The 17,623-nt window shown below is 38.2% G+C and overlaps 1 protein-coding gene across 1 annotated transcript in view; it reads right to left on the bottom strand.

Moving 5' to 3' along the window:
- Positions 1–17,623, bottom strand: part of FAM227B (family with sequence similarity 227 member B) — a 342,173-nt gene that overhangs the window by 271,924 nt on the left and 52,626 nt on the right. The window contains exons 6-9 of the mRNA XM_049898966.1: positions 15,980–16,044; positions 2,926–2,961; positions 2,372–2,476; positions 350–448 (exon numbers count right to left, since the gene is read on the bottom strand). Of these exons, the coding sequence (XP_049754923.1) occupies positions 350–448; positions 2,372–2,476; positions 2,926–2,961; positions 15,980–16,044 (305 nt within the window). The remainder of the gene's footprint in view (positions 1–349; positions 449–2,371; positions 2,477–2,925; positions 2,962–15,979; positions 16,045–17,623) is intronic.

The raw sequence follows: 17,623 nt of genomic DNA, 5'->3' as shown, positions 1-17,623 counted from the left end.
GGCAATTCTGACTCATAGGGTATTGAGTAAAGCTACGTCATCATTCACTACAATGTTTGATTTGTTAACTAATTTGTAGTTGGTTAATCAAACTATGTTTGTTAGTTGATTTCAGTATTCTTTTCCTGATTAAAAAAGATCCATGATCACTGAATTCCATATTTGAGTCTTAACTCCTCTGAGAGAACTCTAGACTTGAAACAGATTTTCTAACATGTGTAGAAGACTCAAAAAATAATTTCCGTGAAAGGATCCACAAAAACATTTTTGTAACAGTGTTACCTCTACCAAAAGATTAGTTACGTTGCAAATCAACTTTTAAAAAGATGCTTTCAAAATATTATTATACCTTAAATTTATAGAGAAACCACCACCAAAAGGAATCATGCAAAAGAGCAATAGAAGCTTCTGAGAGAAAATGAGTCTTCCAGATTTTAAAAATTTTTTCCTATGAAAGAAAAAAAAAAGAAACATGGAGATCAAATTAAAATACATTATCAAACATGTTAATGTAAGGAGGCTTTATAAAATCCATGTATTCAATGGTTATACACCAGCACTGTGCAATAGAAATTAAATGTGAGCCACGTATGAAATTTAAAATTTTCTAGTACTTGCATTAAAATTTAAAAAGTAAAAGGTAAAATTAATTGTAATAACACTTTATTCAATCAAATATATTTAGAATATCATTTCAATAAAAATAAAAATTATTAATAAGTATTTTATAATCTTTTTTGGTACTAAGTCTTTGAAATGTGGGGTGTACTTTGCACTTACAGCACATTTCAATTGGAATACTAAATTTTCATCACAAATACTAGATTAATATTTAGATTTTATACAATATATGACAAATTTTGCTCCAACCATACTTAAATTTTTTTTTGTTACTTGAATAGAGTATTAGTTTTAAAATTTATATTTAAACTATGTAAAAGAAACAAAAAAAGAAAAATTCAACTCCTCAGTTACCTAGCCACATTTCAAAAGATCAGTAACCACATCTGGCTAGTAGCTATTGTAATGAGAATGTGGGATAGACCAATAATGGTAAAAACATAGTACACATGTCACAATTCTCCCCTGACCCTGCTTTCACATTAAAGACATATATCAACAATCAATCGGGACATTCCATCCCAGTGAGCCTGGTTATGACCCCTGTTGTTGTTGTTAGTTGCCAACAACTTGGCTCCGACTCATGGTGATTTTATGTATAACAGAATAAATGTTGCCCACTCCTGTGCCATCTCCATGATTTTTGATATGTGTGAGCCCATTGCTGAGGCTATTTTGCAACCACAGGATCTGTCTAAACATAGTTTCTTCCTAAGCAGGTCATTGATCAAAATTGGCATTTAAGGTCAAATCTATTTACCGTGACTAGAGACTATAAATCTTGGTTAGAAGAGGCATATTCAATAAATCATTTTATCTTCTTATTCACTAAAAATCTTTAAATGCCACATTCAATACCATTCAAGATTCCCTTTTAAGAAGTCTAGTAGTTATGAATTCCTGTTTCTCAAGTACAAGTCTGCAAAAAGGATACTGTGGAAACTTTTTTACTAAGAAAATTCTTTATCACGTATTTTATGAGGCTATTTCTTTTTCACAGACCACTAACTATAGTATGGAGTATTCTGGTAGCAGCTTCAATTTAGATTTAGTGCTTTTTATAGTGGTTAAGTGCTATGGCTGCTAACCAAAGGGTCGGCAGTTCGAATCTGCCAGGCGCTCCTTGGAAACTCTGTGGGGCAGTTCTACTCTGTCTTATAGGGTTGCTATGAGTTGGAATCGACTCGACGGCACTGGGTTTTTTTTTATTATTATTACAAAAAATATATAAAGTATATAAACAAAAAGAAAAAAGAGAATATCGAAATACGGGGGAAAAACAGAATACTTTTAAGTTATTGGGAAATTTCAAATAAAAATGCTTTTTAGTGTAAACTAACAGTATGATTGCTTTAATTCTCAGTTTGGAATCATTGAAAACTTTTTTTTCAAAGACAACTCTACATTCTTCAAAACATATCTATATTTAGCCAAAGCAACCAGAAATGTCAAGAGGAGCAGGCTGATGTATCCTAAGCCACAGAGCAGGCACAGGAAGGGAACGTCTCTTACAGGCTCATGCCCGGCCACTGGCCACTGCAAAAGCAGCGAACTCAGTCTCCGAAGGCAGCAGCCGGCACGCGGCTCATCCATGTGTCAGACAGCACCAGTCTTTCCCGCCAGATTTAATGCTCAAAGGATCAAATCTTGCTGAACACCTAACTTGTCATGGCCTTAAATAAGGGTCTGATTCATTAAATCATATTCTCTAAGTTTATCATACAATAAAAATAAAATAATGTTTACATACATCAAAGTTATGGGCTTTTAAAATAAAAAGATAAATTCGTTCGGCATCCAAATGTCTGGGCAGTTGAGTAAGTTCATCCGCTTTAAATCCTGAGAAGGTGCAGCCCTAGATAAAAGGAACACTCTTCTCAGTAGAGCAATCTCTATGATCACAGAAGAGAAACATTTATCTATAATTTCTAACATAAATAATTGATTTACTTCTTTTTACTAAATTAAATGAAAAATACTTATCCCACCTAAGAAAAAATCTTCAAATTTTCTGTTTCTCTGAAATTAAGATATCTGGCATATTCATATGCCAAATCCAAAAACAAAACAAAATCTTATCTGAGAACCAATTTTAACATTTACTTGACTGATAAAAAAATTTTTCAGCTAGTCCACATAGAAATGGAGTTGGCCGAAAGAGAAAGCTTCTGTGCCTGTTCCCGATTCTGTCTCCTCTGAAACCTCTAGATCTGCCTATGCTTGCGTCTGTATTACTGCAAGCGTTCTTTTAACCCACCATAAGAATTCTGATGTGCTATCTGGCAGAACATAAATTTTAAATACCTCTATATTCTTCTTTGTCTCCATATCATCTGAAAGCTGGAAAACATTTAAAACAAAAATTTTTAAACTGTAAATTAAATAATTTTTATATTTCACAAATTTGTTCAGTAATTAACATATATACACATGAACATCCTCCAAACCAAACCAAGCCCATTGCCACTGAGTAAATTCTGATTCACAGGGACCCTACAGAACAGAGTAGAACTACCCCATAGGGTTCTCAAGGAGTGGCTGGTGGATTCGAACTGCTGGCCTATTGGTTAGCAGCTGAGCTCTTAACCACTGTGCCACCAAGCCTCCATTAACTTCTTCCTAAGGCCTAAATGATGTGTTAGATGCTGGTAATACAAAGACGGTCCTTACCTTCAAGCTAATCATAATTCAAAAAGGGAGTCACATACATAAACAAAACGCAAAGAGATGAGGGCTGGGAAATAGACCGAGGTAGAGTTTAGTGTCAGAAATGTTTATTAGGGGGTTCGCTTGGGATCAACACTTGTGGAACACAAGGTGGAGGCAAGTTTGGGCAGTTAGAGAAATCAAGTATGATAGAGGCTCAATAGCCTCAACTGATCCCAAGAGGAACTCTGGTGCTGAAAGGACCTGTCCTTTCTACTTCCACTTCGATCAAGCATTGGATGTAGATGGTTCCTGGAAGGACATGCCCTTGGGAGAGAAAGTTCTCTGCAGCTGAGGCAGCCCATGAAGAGCTGACAGCTGATGGGTGCCCCTAACACCACTCTTAACAACTAGGGCAACAGGTTCTTCCTTGAAGAGAAAACTGGGTGCCATGCCTCCATGTTTACCATACAGCTTTATGCAGAAAATATGCAACCCTCTGGATATATTAGATTTTGACCATCTAGATATGTTGGTGTATATTTGGTGTTCAGTAATTTCCACATACTCATCTCTCCAGGAAATAATGAAGTTTACAGTCCAGTTTTACACACACACACATACACACACATTACAGAGGAGAGTACATACGAAACACATTTGAAAGGATGATAAAAGCTTGCTAACAGAAAGAGGACCAGATGATTGACATTAAAAAAAGTTGTGCACAGCTGCAAATGTATCACTAAACTTCCATCACTGAACTTTCATGCAGGAATTATTTATACTTTTCATTTTAGAAATATTGCCTTAGTTAAACTGGGTCAAGTATGAGAGCTTTGGGTTAGACTGGAAACTCACGTAAAGACAGTTTCACAGCCGACTGCCACCCTCGTAAGTCTCACCTCCTTTGCCACCGTAGCTTTGACGGGAAGTTGTTACCTGTGCTCACTCTACTTGTGGAATACCTTTGTTTTGCCTGTAAGGCAGAGCATACCATCACAGCCAAGTTGAATGCATGCTCTTCTGTGGTTCATTCCTTCAATAAATTTTATTTGTTTAAATATATATAAAAAAAAAAGTTGTGCAAAGGAATTAAAAAAAAGACTATTAGTGGAAAATGAGATGAACTATGATTAGAAAGAAGCCTGTCTGCCTGAGAGCTGCTGCAGACACAATTGGTTAATAAAGATGAAGTCAGATTTAGAGAGATGTTAACATTAATCTCAAAGTCCTGGCTTTATTCTGGAGGAAGCAAAGAAACACTGGAAGTTTTCAAGAAAAAGTGTAATAATAATGTACAAATCCCCACCCCCCCCAAAATAGAAAATCAAACCATGGAAGATATTAAAAAATACATAATGACCTAATAACTTAAGCTTCTGAAAAACTATCAAGGTAATCTGCCATATTCACAGACTAAAGGACAAAAATAGCTTCTGCTATCAAAAAAATTCACTCATACCCTCTCCATGACTAAACCAAGGAGATTTTCTTCAAGTTTTGAGCACAGGGTTATAGCTATGTCTAGCTCTTTCTCTGTCATCTATATATATCCACACCCATACAAATATTCACATCTGTATCCATATCTCTACCTATATATCTTTAATAAATTAGAAATAAAAATAAGTTTCCTTAGCCTGGTAAAAGATAGCTGTCTAGTCATTTGAAATTATACTTAACAGAAAGTACTAGCATCCACTCCATTAAGGTTAAAGATGAAAAAGCCCAACAACAATGTTGAACAATATACATATTGCAGCAATAACTGGATTTTGTATACCAATAAGGAATCGACTCAACGGCACTGGGTTTTCGGGTATACCAATAACAAACCATTGTTATAGATTGAATTCTGCCCTCACAAAATATATGTTGGAATTCTGTTGTTGTTAGGTGCCATCGAGTCAGTCCCAACTCATAGTGACCCCATGTACCACAGAACGAAACACTGCCCCGTCCTGTGCCGTGCTCAAAATCCTTGCTCTTCTTGAGCTCACTGTTGCAGCCACTGTGTCAATCCACCTCATTGAGGGTCTTCCTCTTTTCCGCTGACCCTGTACTTTGCCAAGCATGATGTCCTTCTCCAGGGACTAATCCCTCCTGACAACATGTCCAAAGTATGTAAGACGCAGTCTCACCATCCTTGCTTCTACGGAGCATTCTGGTTGTACTTCTTCCAGGACAGATTTGTTCCTTCTTTTGGCAGTCCATGGTATATTCAATATTATTCACCAATACTACAATTCAAAGGCATCAATTCTTCATCAATCTTCCTTATTCATTGTCCAGCTTTCACATGCATATGATGTGATTGAAAATACCATGGCTTGGGTCAGGCGCACCTCAGTCTTCAAAGTGATATCTTTGCTTTTCAACACTTTAAAGAGGTCTTTTGCAGCGGATTTGACCAATGCAATGTATCTTTTGATTTCTTGACTGCTCCTTCTATGGGTGTTGATTGTTGTTTACTTGGGTAAAGTGAAATCCTTGAAACTTGAATCTTGTCTACGTTTATCATGATGTTGCTTATTGGCCCAGTTGTGAGGATTTTTCTTTTTAAAAAAAAAAATTTATTGTACTTTAGATGAAGGTTTACAGAGCAAACTAGTTTCTCATTAAACAGTCAGTACATACATTGTTCTGTGACATTTGTTAACAACCCCACAACATGTAAACACTCTCCCTTTTCAACCTTTGCTTCCCTATTACCAGCTCTCCTGTTCCCTCCTGCCTCCTAGTCCCTGCTCCTGGGCTGGTGTGCCCCTTTAGTCCCGTTTTGTTTAATGGGCCTGTCCAATCTTTGGCTGAAGGATGAAACTCAGGAGTGACTTCATAACCTAGCTGAAAGGGTGTCCAGGGGCCATACCTTCAGGGTTTCTCCAGTCTCTGTCAGGTCACCAAGTCTGGTCTTTCTTTTTGAGTAAGAATTTTGTTCTACATTTTTCTCCAGCTCTCTCTGGAACCCGTTATTGTAATCCTTGTCAGAGCAGTCAGTGGTGGTAGATGGGCACTATCTAGTTGCACTGGACTTAGTCTGGTGGAGGCTGTGGTAGACGTGGTCCATTAATCCTTTGGACTAATCTTTCCTTTGCATCTCTAGTTTTCTTCATTCTTCCATGCTCCCGAATAGGTAAGATCAGTGGAGTATAACAGATGGCTGCTCACAGGCTTTTAAGACCCCAGATGCTACTCACCAAAGTAGAATGTAGAACGTTTACTTATAAACTATGTTATGCCAATTGAGCTAAATGTTCCCCCAAGACCATGGTCCCCACAGCCCTCAGCCCAACAATTCGGTCACTCAGGGAGTTTGGATGTGTCTATGGAGCTTCCATGCCTTGCCTTGTACAAGCTGGCTTCCCCAGTATTGTGTACTGTCTTATGCTTCACCACTTACCTATTGTCTGTTTAGTGCTTTTCCATCCCCACCCCTCCCCTCCTTCTTAACCATCAAAGATTCTTTTTGTGTGTAAACCTTTTCATGAGTTTTTACAGCAGTGGTCTCATACAATATTTGTCCTTTTGTGATTGACATATTTCACTTGGCATAATGTCCTCTAGACTCCTGCATGTTATGAGACGCTTCACAGATTCATCGTTGTTCTTTATTGGTGGGTAATACTCCATTGTGTGTATGAACCACAGTTTGATTATCCATTTCTCTGTTGATGGGCATCTAGGTTGTTTCCCTCTTTTTACTACTGCAGATAATGCTGCAAAGAAAATGGGTGTGCATATGTCTATTCGTGTGAAGACTCATTTCTCTAGGATATACTCCGAGGATTGCTGGATCAGATGCTATTTCTATTTCTAGCTTTCTAAGGAAGCACCAATCATCTTCCAAAATGGTTGTATCATTTTGCATTCCCACCAGCAGTGCATAAGAGTTCCCATCTCTCTGCAGCCTCTCCAACATTTATTTCCTGATATATTTTTTTAATTTTTATTGTGCTTTAAGAGAAAGTTTACAAATCAAGTCTCTCACACAAAAACTTATATAAACCTTGCTACATATTCCCAATTACTCTCCTCCTAATGAGACTGCCCACTCCCTCCTTCCACTCTCTCTTTTCCTGTCCATTTCGCCAGCTTCTAATCCCCTCTACCCTCTCATCTCCCCTCCAGGGAGGAGATGCCAACATAGTCTCAAGTGTCCACCTGATCCAAGAACACCACTCCTCACCAGCATCCCTCTCCAACCCATTGTCCAGTCCAATCCCTGCCTGAAGAGCTGGCTTTGGGAATGGTTCCTGCCCGGGGCCAACAGAAAGTCTGGGGGCCATGGCCACCAGGGTAATTCTAGTCTCAGTCAGACCATTAAGTCTGGTCTTTTTACGAGAATTTAGGCTCTGCATCCCGCTGCTCTCCTGCTCCCTCAGGGGTTCTCTGTTGTGTTCCCTGTCAGGGCAGTCATCGGTTGTAGCCGGGCACCATCTAGTTCTTCTGGTCTCAAGATGATGTAGTCTCTGGTTTATGTGACCCTTTCTGTCTCTCGGGCTCATAATTACCTTGTGTCCTTGGTGCTCTTCATTCTCTGATCCAGGAGGGTTGAGACCAATTGATGCATGTTAGATGGCCACTTGCCAGCATTTAGGACCCCTACGTCTCTCTCCAAAGTGGGATGCAGAATGTTTTCTTAATAGATTTTATTATGCCAATTGACTTAGATGTCCCCTGAAACCATGGTCCCCAAACCCCCACCCCTGCTACACTGGCCTTCGAAGCATTCAGTTTATTCAGGGAACTCCTTAGCTTTTGGATTAGTCCCGTTATGCTGACCTTGCCTGTATTGTGTGTGTTGTCTTTCCCGTCACCTAAAGTAGTTCTTACCTATTATCTAATTTATGAATACCCCTGTCCCACCCTCCCTCCCTCCCCCATCTCATAACCACCAAAGAGTATTTTCTTCTCTGTTTAAACTATTTCTTCAGTTCTTATAGTAATGGTCTTATACAATACTTGTCCTTTTGGAACTAATTTCACTCAGCATAATGCCTTACAGATTCCTCTGTATTATGAAATGTTTCGCAGATTCATCACTGTTCTTTATCGACGTGTGTAGTAAGATACCATGATTTATTTATCCATTCATCTGTCGATGGGCACCTTGGTTGGTTCCATCTTTTTGCTATTGTAGACAATGCTGCAATAAACATGGTTGTGTATATATCTGTTCGTGTAGAGGCTCTTATTTCTTTAGGATATATTCCAAGGAGTGGGATTGCTTAATCCTATGGTAGTTCTATTTCTAGCTTTTTAAGGAAACGCCAAATTGACTTCCAAAGTGATTGTACCATTTTACATTCCCACCAGCAGTGTGTAAGTGTTCCAATCTCTCCACAGCCTCTCCAACATTTATTGTTTTGTGTTTTTTGGATTAATGCCAGCCTTGTTGGAGTGAGATGAAATGTCACTGTAGTTTTGATTTGCATTTCTCTAATGGCTAATGATCGTGAGCATTTCCACATGTATCTGTTAGCTACCTGAATGTCTTCTTTAATGAAGTGTCTGTTCATATCTTTTGCCCATTTTTTAATCGGGATACTTGTCTTTTTGCATTTGAGTTTTTGCAGTATCATGTAGATTTCAGAGATCAGGCGCTGATCGGAAATGTCATAGCTAAAAACCTTTTCCCAGTCTGTAGGGAATTTTTTTACTCTTTTGGTGAAGTCTTTGGATGAGCACAGGTGTTCAATTTTTAAGAGCTCCAAGTTATCTAGTTTTTCTTCTGCATTCTTAACAATGTTTTGTATACTGTTTATACCATGTATTAGGGCTCTTAACATTGTCCCTATTTTTTCTCTCATGATCTTTATTGTTTTAGATTTTATATTTAGCTCTTTTATCCATTTTGAGCTCGTTTTTGTGCATGGAGTTAGGTATGGGTCTTGTTTCATTTTTTTGCAGATGGATACCTAGTTATGCCAGCACCATTTGTTAAAAAGACTGTCTTTTCCCCATTTAACTGTTTTGGGGCCTTTATCAAATATTAACTGCTCATATGTGGATGGATTTATGTCTGGATTCTTAATTCTGTTCCATTGGTACATGTATCTGTTGTTGTACCAGCACCAGGCTGTTTTGACTACTGTGGTGATATGATAGGTTCTAAAATCAGGTAGAGTGAGGCCTCTCACTTTGTTCTTCTTTTTCAGTAATGCTTTATTTATCCGGGCCCTCTTTCCCTTCCATATGAAGTTGGTGACTTGTTTCTCCATCTCATTAAAGGATGTCATTGGAATTTGGATCAGAATTGCACTGAATGTATAGATTGCTTTTGGTAGAACAGATATTTTTATAATGTTAAGTCTTCCTATCTATGAGCAAGGTATGTTTTTAAACTTAGGTAGGTCTATTTTGGTTTCTTGCAGAAGTGTATTCTAGTTTTCTTTGTATAAGTCTCTTATATCTCTGGCAAGATTTATTCCTAAGTATTTTATCTTCTTGGGGGCTACTATAGATGGTATTGATTTGGTGATTTCCTCTTCTATGTTCTTTTTGTTGGTGTAGAGGAATTCAACTGATTTTTGTATGTTTATCTTGTATCCCAATACTCTGCCGAACTCTTCTATTAGTTTCAGTAGTTTTCTTAAGGATTCCTTAGGGTTTTCTGTGTATAAGATCATGTCATCTCCAAATAGAGATACTTTTACTTCTTCCTTGCCAACCTGGATGCCCTTTATTTCTTTATCTAGCCTAATTGCTCTGGCTAGGACCTCCAGCACAATGTTCAATAAGAGTGGTGATAAAGGGCACCCTCGTCTGGTTCCCGATCTCAAGGGGAATGCTTTCAGGCTCTCTCCATTTAGGATGATGTTGGCTGTTGGCTTCGTATAAACGCCCTTTATTATGTTGAGGAATTTTCCTTCTATTCCTGTTTTTTGAGAGTTTTTATCATGCATGGGTGTTGAACTTTGTCAAATGCCTTTTCTGCATCAATTGATAAAATCATGTGATTCTCGTCTTTTGTTTTATTTATGTTTCCAACTTTTGCATTTCAATCACCAGTAATTATCAATGTATCCTAACTGCATGTTCGATCGGACTGCGGAAGCTGGTCAAAATCTTCAATTTTTTTTATCTTTGGTCTTAGTGGTTGTTGCATAAATTAGAGTAATAATCATTTTAACTTGCCTTCCTTGTAGGCCCATGTATAGTACCCTATCACTGACAGCATTGTACTTCAGGATAGATCTTGAAATGTTCTTTTTGACGATGAATGCAAAACCATTCCTCTTCAAATTGTCATTCCCAGCATAGTAGAGCATATTATTGTCCAATTCAAAATGGCCAACATTAGTCCATTTCAGCTCACTATTGTCTAGGATATCGATGTTTATGCGTTCCATTTCATTTTTGATGATTTCCACTTCTCCTATATTCATACTGTGTATACTCCGCTTTTCAATTATTAATGGATGTTTGCAGCTCTTTCTTCTCATTTTGAGTCATTCCACATCAGCAAATGAAGGTCCCGAAAGCTTTACTCCATCCATGTCATTAAGGTTGACTCTACTTTGAGAAGGCAGCTCTTCTGAGTGCCTTCCAACCTGGGGGGCTCATCTTCCAGCACTATATCAGACAATGTTCCACTGCTATTCATAAGGTTTTCACTGGCTAATGCTTTTCAGAAGTAGACTGCTGAGTCCTTCTTCCTAGTCTGTCTTAGTCTGGAAGCTCCACTGAAACCTGTCTGCCATGGGTGACCCTGCCGGTATCTGAATATCGGTGCCATAGTTCCTGCATCACGGCAACATGTAAGCCCCACAGTATGACACACTAACAGAGAAGCTGGGAGTTGGAACCCTATCTCCTATATTTGTGGATGTAATCCCCTTTGGGAATAGGGTTTTTCTTTGTTGTGGTGTTGTTGTTGTCATTGTTCTGTGCCGTCGAGTTGATTCTGACTCATAGTGACCCTGTAGGACAGAGTAGAATTGCCCCATAGCATTTCCGAGGAGCAGCTGGTGGATTCAAACTGCCAACCTTTAGTTCGCATACTGAGATCTTAACCACTCTGCCTGCATTTTGTTATGTTTATTATGTTAGTGAAGCCATATCAGTGCAGGTTGTCTTAAACTTAATCACCTCTGACTTATAATAAAGAGCAGATTAGACCTAGAAGGAAGCACATACTGGGAAGACAGATGCAACCAAAGAACTCCCTGGCTACTGACATGGATCTTTCCGTAGAACTGACATCCTGATTTCGGACTTCTAGCCTACTAAACTGTGAGAAAATAGATTTCTGTTCTTTAAGCAGCTGTAGGAAACTAAGACACCCATTGAATAGCATAATGGAAAAACAAGTCTACTGACATTAATAATACAAATTTAAAATAACTAAGAATAAATTGGAGCCCTTGGATGGTGGCAGATGGTGAGCACTGACTATTAGCTGGGAAGGTTGATGGTTCAAACTGACCGAGAGGTACGTCTGAAGACAGGCCTGGTAACCTGCTTCTGAAAGGTCACAGCCTTTAAAACCCTGTGGAGCAGTCCTACTCTGCACACATGGGGTTCCCATGAGTTGGAATCGACTCAATGGCAATGAAAAACAACAACAACAATAAATTTAACAGGGAATGTGCAGAATTTATACAGAGAAAATCACACAAATTTACTGATGGACCTAAAATAAGATCCATACATTTCACTCTCTTACACAAAAATAAACACTAGGCGAATTAAAGAATTAAATGCCAAAAAAAAAAAAAATCTGTAAGAATAATACAAGAGAGCACATGTGAATACCTCTGTCACAATATGATGAAAAAAATCTTAATAATCATGGCACTAAAGGCAGAAAAATTCCATAAAATTATTTCTCTATCAAAATATAAAATTATATGTAACAAAAGTGAACATCGACTAACTCTTTTTGGTACAATGACTCTGTGAATTCCTTCCTTCTTCTTTTGATGCTTCCTGTGTTGTTTAATATTTTCCCCATAGAATCCTTCACTATTGCAACTTGAGGCTTCAATTTTTTCTTCAGTTCTTTCAGCTTGAGAAATGCCGAGCATGTTCTTCCATTTTGGTTTTCCATCTCCAGCTCTTTGCCCGTGTCATTATACTTTACTTTGTCTTCTCGAGCCGCCCTTTGAAATCTTCTGTTCCGTTATTTTACTTCATCAATTCTTCCTTTTGCTTAGCTGTGCAACGTTTGAGAGTAAGTTTCAGAGTCTCCTCTGACATCCGTCTTGGTCTTTTCTTTCTTTCCTGTCTTTTCAGTGACCTCTTGCTTCATGTCCTCGATGTCATTCCACAACTCATCTGGTCTTCAGTCACTAGTGTTCAATGCCTCAAATCTATTCTTGAGATGGTCTCTAAATTCAGGTGGGATATACTCAAGGTCATATTTTGGCTCTCGTGGACTTGCTCTGATTTTCTTCAGTTTCTGCTTGAACTGGCATAGGAGCAATTGATGGTCTGTTTCGCAGTCGGCCCCTGGCCTTGTTCTGACTGATGATATTGAGCTTTTCCATTGTCTCTTTCCACAGATGTAGTCAATTTGATTTCTGTGTGTTCCATCTGGTGAGGTCCCTGTATATAGTCGCTGTTTATGTTGGTGAAAGAAGGCATTTGCAATGAAAAAGTCATTGGTCTTGCAAAATTCTATCATTCGATCTCTGGAATTATTTCTACCACCAAGGCCATATCTTCCAACTACTGATCCTTCTTTGTTTCCAACTTTCGCATTCCAGTCACCAGTAATTATCAATGCATCTTGATTTCATGTTTGATCAATTTCAGACTGCAGCAGCTGATAAAAATCTTCTATTCCTTCATCTTGGGCCTTAGTGGTTGGTACGTAAATTTGAATAATAGTCGTATTTACTGGTCTTCCTTGTAGGCGTATGGATATTATACTATTACTGACAGCATTGTACTTCAGGATAGATCTTGAAATGTTCTTTTTGACGATGAATGCAACACCATTCCTCTTCAAGTTGTCATTCCCAGCATAGTGGACTATATGATTGTTTGATTCAAAATGGCCAATACCAGTCCATGTTCAGCTCATTAATGCCTAGGATATTGATGTTTATGTGTTCCATTTCATTTTTGAGGATTTACAATTTTCCTAGATTCATACTTCATACATTCTAGGTTCTGATTACTAATGGATGTTTGCAGCTGTTTCTTATTATTTTGAGTCATGCCACATCAGCAAAATGAAGGTCCTGAAAGCTTTAGCCCATCCACGTCGTTAAGGTCGACTCTACTTTGAGGAGGCAGCTCTTCCACAGTCATCTTTTGAGTCCCTTCCAACCTGGGAGGCTTATCTTCCAGCACTATATCAGACAATGTTCTGCTGCTATTCATAAGGTTTTCACTGGCTAAGGCTTTTCAGAAATAGACTGCCAGGTCCTTCTTCCTAGTCCGTCTTAGTCCGGAAGCTCAGCTGAAATCTGCTCTCCACGGGTGACATAGCTTCCAGCATCACAGCAACACACAAGCCCCCACAGTATGACAAACTGACAGACACGATGTTCAACCATTTCAAGAGGTAGCGTATGATCAGGAACCAATGGTACTGAAGAAAGGAGTCCAAGCTGCTCTGAAGGCGTTGGCAAAAAACAAAGTTCCAGGTATCGAGGGAATATCAAATGAGATGTTTCCACAAACAGATGCAGCACTGGAGGTGCTCACTTGTCTATGCCAAGAAATATGGAAGACAGCTGCCTGGCCAATTGACTAGAAGAGATCCATATTTATGCCTATTCCCAAGAAAGGTGATCCAACCAAATGTGGAAATTATAGAACAATATCATTAATATCACATGCAAGCAAAATTCTGCTGAAGTACATTCAAAAACAGCTGCAGCAGTTTATCGACAGGGAACTGCCAGAAATTCAGGCTGGTTTCAGAAGAGGACGTGGAACCAGGGATATCATTGCTGATGTCAGATGGATCCTGGCTGAAAGCAGAGAATACCAGAAGGATGTTTACCTGTGTTTTATTGCCTATGCAAAGGCATTCGACTGTGTGGATCATAACAAATTATGGATAACATTGCAAAGAATGGGAATTCCAGAACACTTAATTGTGCTCATGAGGACCCTTTACACAGATCAAGAGGCAGTTGTTCAGACAGAACAAGGGGATACTTGATTGGTTTAAAGTCAGAAAAGGTGTGTGTCAGGGTTGTATTCTTTCACCATACCTATTCAATGTGTATTTTGGGCAAATAATCTGAGAAGCTGGACTGTATGAAGAAGAATGGGGCATAGGATTGGAGGAAGACTCATTAACAACCTGCGTTATGCAGATGACACAACCTTATTGCTGAAAGTGAAAAGGACTTGAAGCACTTACTAATAAAGATCAAAGACCACAGCCTTCAGTATGGATTGCACCTCAACATAAAGAAAACAAAAATCCTCACAACTGGTCCAATAAGCAATGACATGGCATGATAAATGGAGAAAAGATTGAAGTTGTCAGCATTTCATTTTACTTGGAACCACAATCAACAGCCACGGAAGCAGCAGTCAAGAAATCAAAAGATGCATTGTATTGGGTAAATCTGCTGCAAAGTACCTCTTTAAAGTATTGAAGAGCAAAGATGTCACCTTGAAGACTAAGGTGCCCCTGACCCAAGCCATGGTATTTTGAATTGCATCATATGCATGTGAAAGCTGGACAATGAGTAAGGAAGACCGAAGAAGAATTGACACCTTTGAATTGTGGTGTTGGCGAAGACTATTGAATATACCATGGACTGCCGAAAGAATGAACAAATCTATCTTAGAAGTACAAGCAGAATGTTCCTTAGAAGCAAGAATGGCGAGACCGTGTCTTACATACTTTGGACATGTTGTCAGAAGAGATCAGTCCCTGGAGAAGGACATCACGCTTGGCCAAGTACAGCGTCAGCAGAAAAGAGGAAGACCCTCAACAAGGTGGATTGACACAGTGGCTGCAACAGTGAGCTCAAGCATAACAACGATTATAAGGGTGGCGTAGGACCGGGCAGTGTTTTGTTGTTTTGTGTATAGGGTCGCTATGAGTTGAACTGACTCGACTGCACCTAACAACAACAAAAGTGAAACTGCTTAAATGTTTACAACAAATATTACTGAGAAGAGTTAGTATCTTTAAAACACAAAAAGCTCTTATTAAAAAAAGAGGATTTCAAAATAATGTCCAAAATTCATAAACAATTCCAAATAATAAAAAGTACAAAGGCTAATAGCATAAACGTCAACGTCATTAATAAAAGTATGAAATTTTTAACATTTTTGAATACAAGTGTATAAATATTTTAAAATATAATAATATGTAAAGTTCCCAAAGGAATAAATAGGTAAGGAATCAATCACAAATACTACTGTTACAAATATAAACTGACATCACCTTCACAGAGAAAAATATGTATCAAAATTCTTACAATTTTATATTTCCTTTCCCATGTGGCTCCATTTCTAAAGAACTATTTTAGGAAAATCATGGATAAGCACAATCTTTAACTCTAATTTCTTCAGAAAAGCCTTGTAAATAATAGTGAATAATGAAAACAAACCTTAGTGTGCTAAAGGGTTATTACAGTAGTTTACTTATGAAACATAAACTTAAAAAATAATGTAGAGTAATATTTATGAATGAAAAATTTTATAACACATTTAATGAATTAGAAAAAGCATTACATTTTCTGTGAAAATATAAATTTTCAAAGAGGATAAAATATAAATACCATACCATAATCTTTTTCTTACAGTACTTCTTTATACATTTCTTGTGTCTTTTCAACTGTCCAGAAGAAACTTAAAAAAAAAATGAAAATTACATCATATATATATACATATATATAAAATGAAGAAAAGTATACTTTAAAGAAATATATATGAAACTTAAATGATATCATATAGCTGTTTTGATAAGCCTAGTGCTTGACACAAATATAGTTGAATGAATCACCGGAACTACTATATGATATTTTGTTTCCTTTTGTTTTCCTGAAATGTCATATTCCAACTAAAATGTCTATTGTTGTTGTTAGGTGCCGTCAAGTTGATTTTGTCTCATAGTGACCCTATGTACGACAGAATGAAACACTGCCCAGTACTGCACCAAACAATCTGTTATCCTTGAGCCCATTGTTGCAGCCACCATGTCAATTCATTCGTGTAGGGTCTCCCTCTTTTTCACTGACCCTCTACTTTACCAAGCATGATGTCCTTCTTCAGGAACTAGTACCTCCTGATAACGTGTCCAAGTATATGAGATGAAGACTTGCCATCCTGGTATCTAAGGAGCATTCTGGCTGTACTTCTTCCAAGACAGATTTGTTCGTTCCTATGGTAGTGCATCGGAGTCATAGCAACCCTATAGGACAGAGTAGAACTGCCCTGTAGAGTTTCCAAGGAGTGCCTGGTGGATTCGAACTGCTGACCTTTTTGGTTAGCAGCCATAGCTCTTAACCACTATGTCACCTATAGGGTTGCTATTAGTTGGAATTGACTCGACAGCAATGGGTTTGGTTAGATTTTTTTGTTTTTTTCTAGAAGTCCATGGCATATTCAATATTCTTTGCTAACACCATAAGTGAAAGGCAGCAATTCTCTTTCCATCTTCCTTATTCACTGTCCAGCTTTCACATGCCTATCAGGTGATTGAAAACACCATGGCTTAGGTCAGGTGGACCCTACTTCTTAGAAGTGACATCTTTACTTTTTAACACTTTAGTCTTTTGCAGCAGATTTGGTCAGTGCAAGGCGTCTTTTGATTTCTTCACTGCTCTTCCATGAGTGTTGACTGTGGATCCAAGTAAAAAGAAATCCTAGACACCTTCAGTTTTTTTTCTGTTTATCATGATGGTGCTTACTGGTCTAGTTGTGAGGTTTTTTGTTTTCTTTATGCTGAGGTGTAATCCATACCGGAGGCTGTAGTCTTTGATCATCATCAGTAAGTGCTTCAAGTCCTCTTTACTTTCAGCAAGCAAGGTGTTATCATCTGCATAAAGCAGGTTGTTAATGAGTCTTCCTCCAATGCTGATGCCTCATTCTTCTTCATAAAGTCCATCTTCTCAGATTATTTGCTCAGCATACAGATTGAATAGGAATGGTGAAAGGATACAACCCGGATGTACACCTTTCCTGATTTTAAGCCATCCAGTATCCCCTTGTTCTGTTTGAATGAGTGTTTTTTGGTCTAAGTACAGGTTCCTCCCAAGCACAGATAAATGTTCTAGAATTTACATTCTTTGAAATGGTATCCATAATTTGTTACAACTGACACAGTCGAATTCCTTTGCATAGTCTTTTTAATGACCCCCTCCTTTCTTCATGTACGATGCCCTTGATGTCATTCCACAACTTGTTTGGTCTTTGGACATTAGTGTTC

This window comes from Elephas maximus, chromosome 10, assembly GCF_024166365.1.
Source record: "Elephas maximus indicus isolate mEleMax1 chromosome 10, mEleMax1 primary haplotype, whole genome shotgun sequence".
Classification (NCBI taxonomy): domain Eukaryota; kingdom Metazoa; phylum Chordata; class Mammalia; order Proboscidea; family Elephantidae; genus Elephas; species Elephas maximus.
Note: the sequence above shows the minus strand (reverse complement) of the source record. Positions and strands in the feature narration are given on the sequence as shown.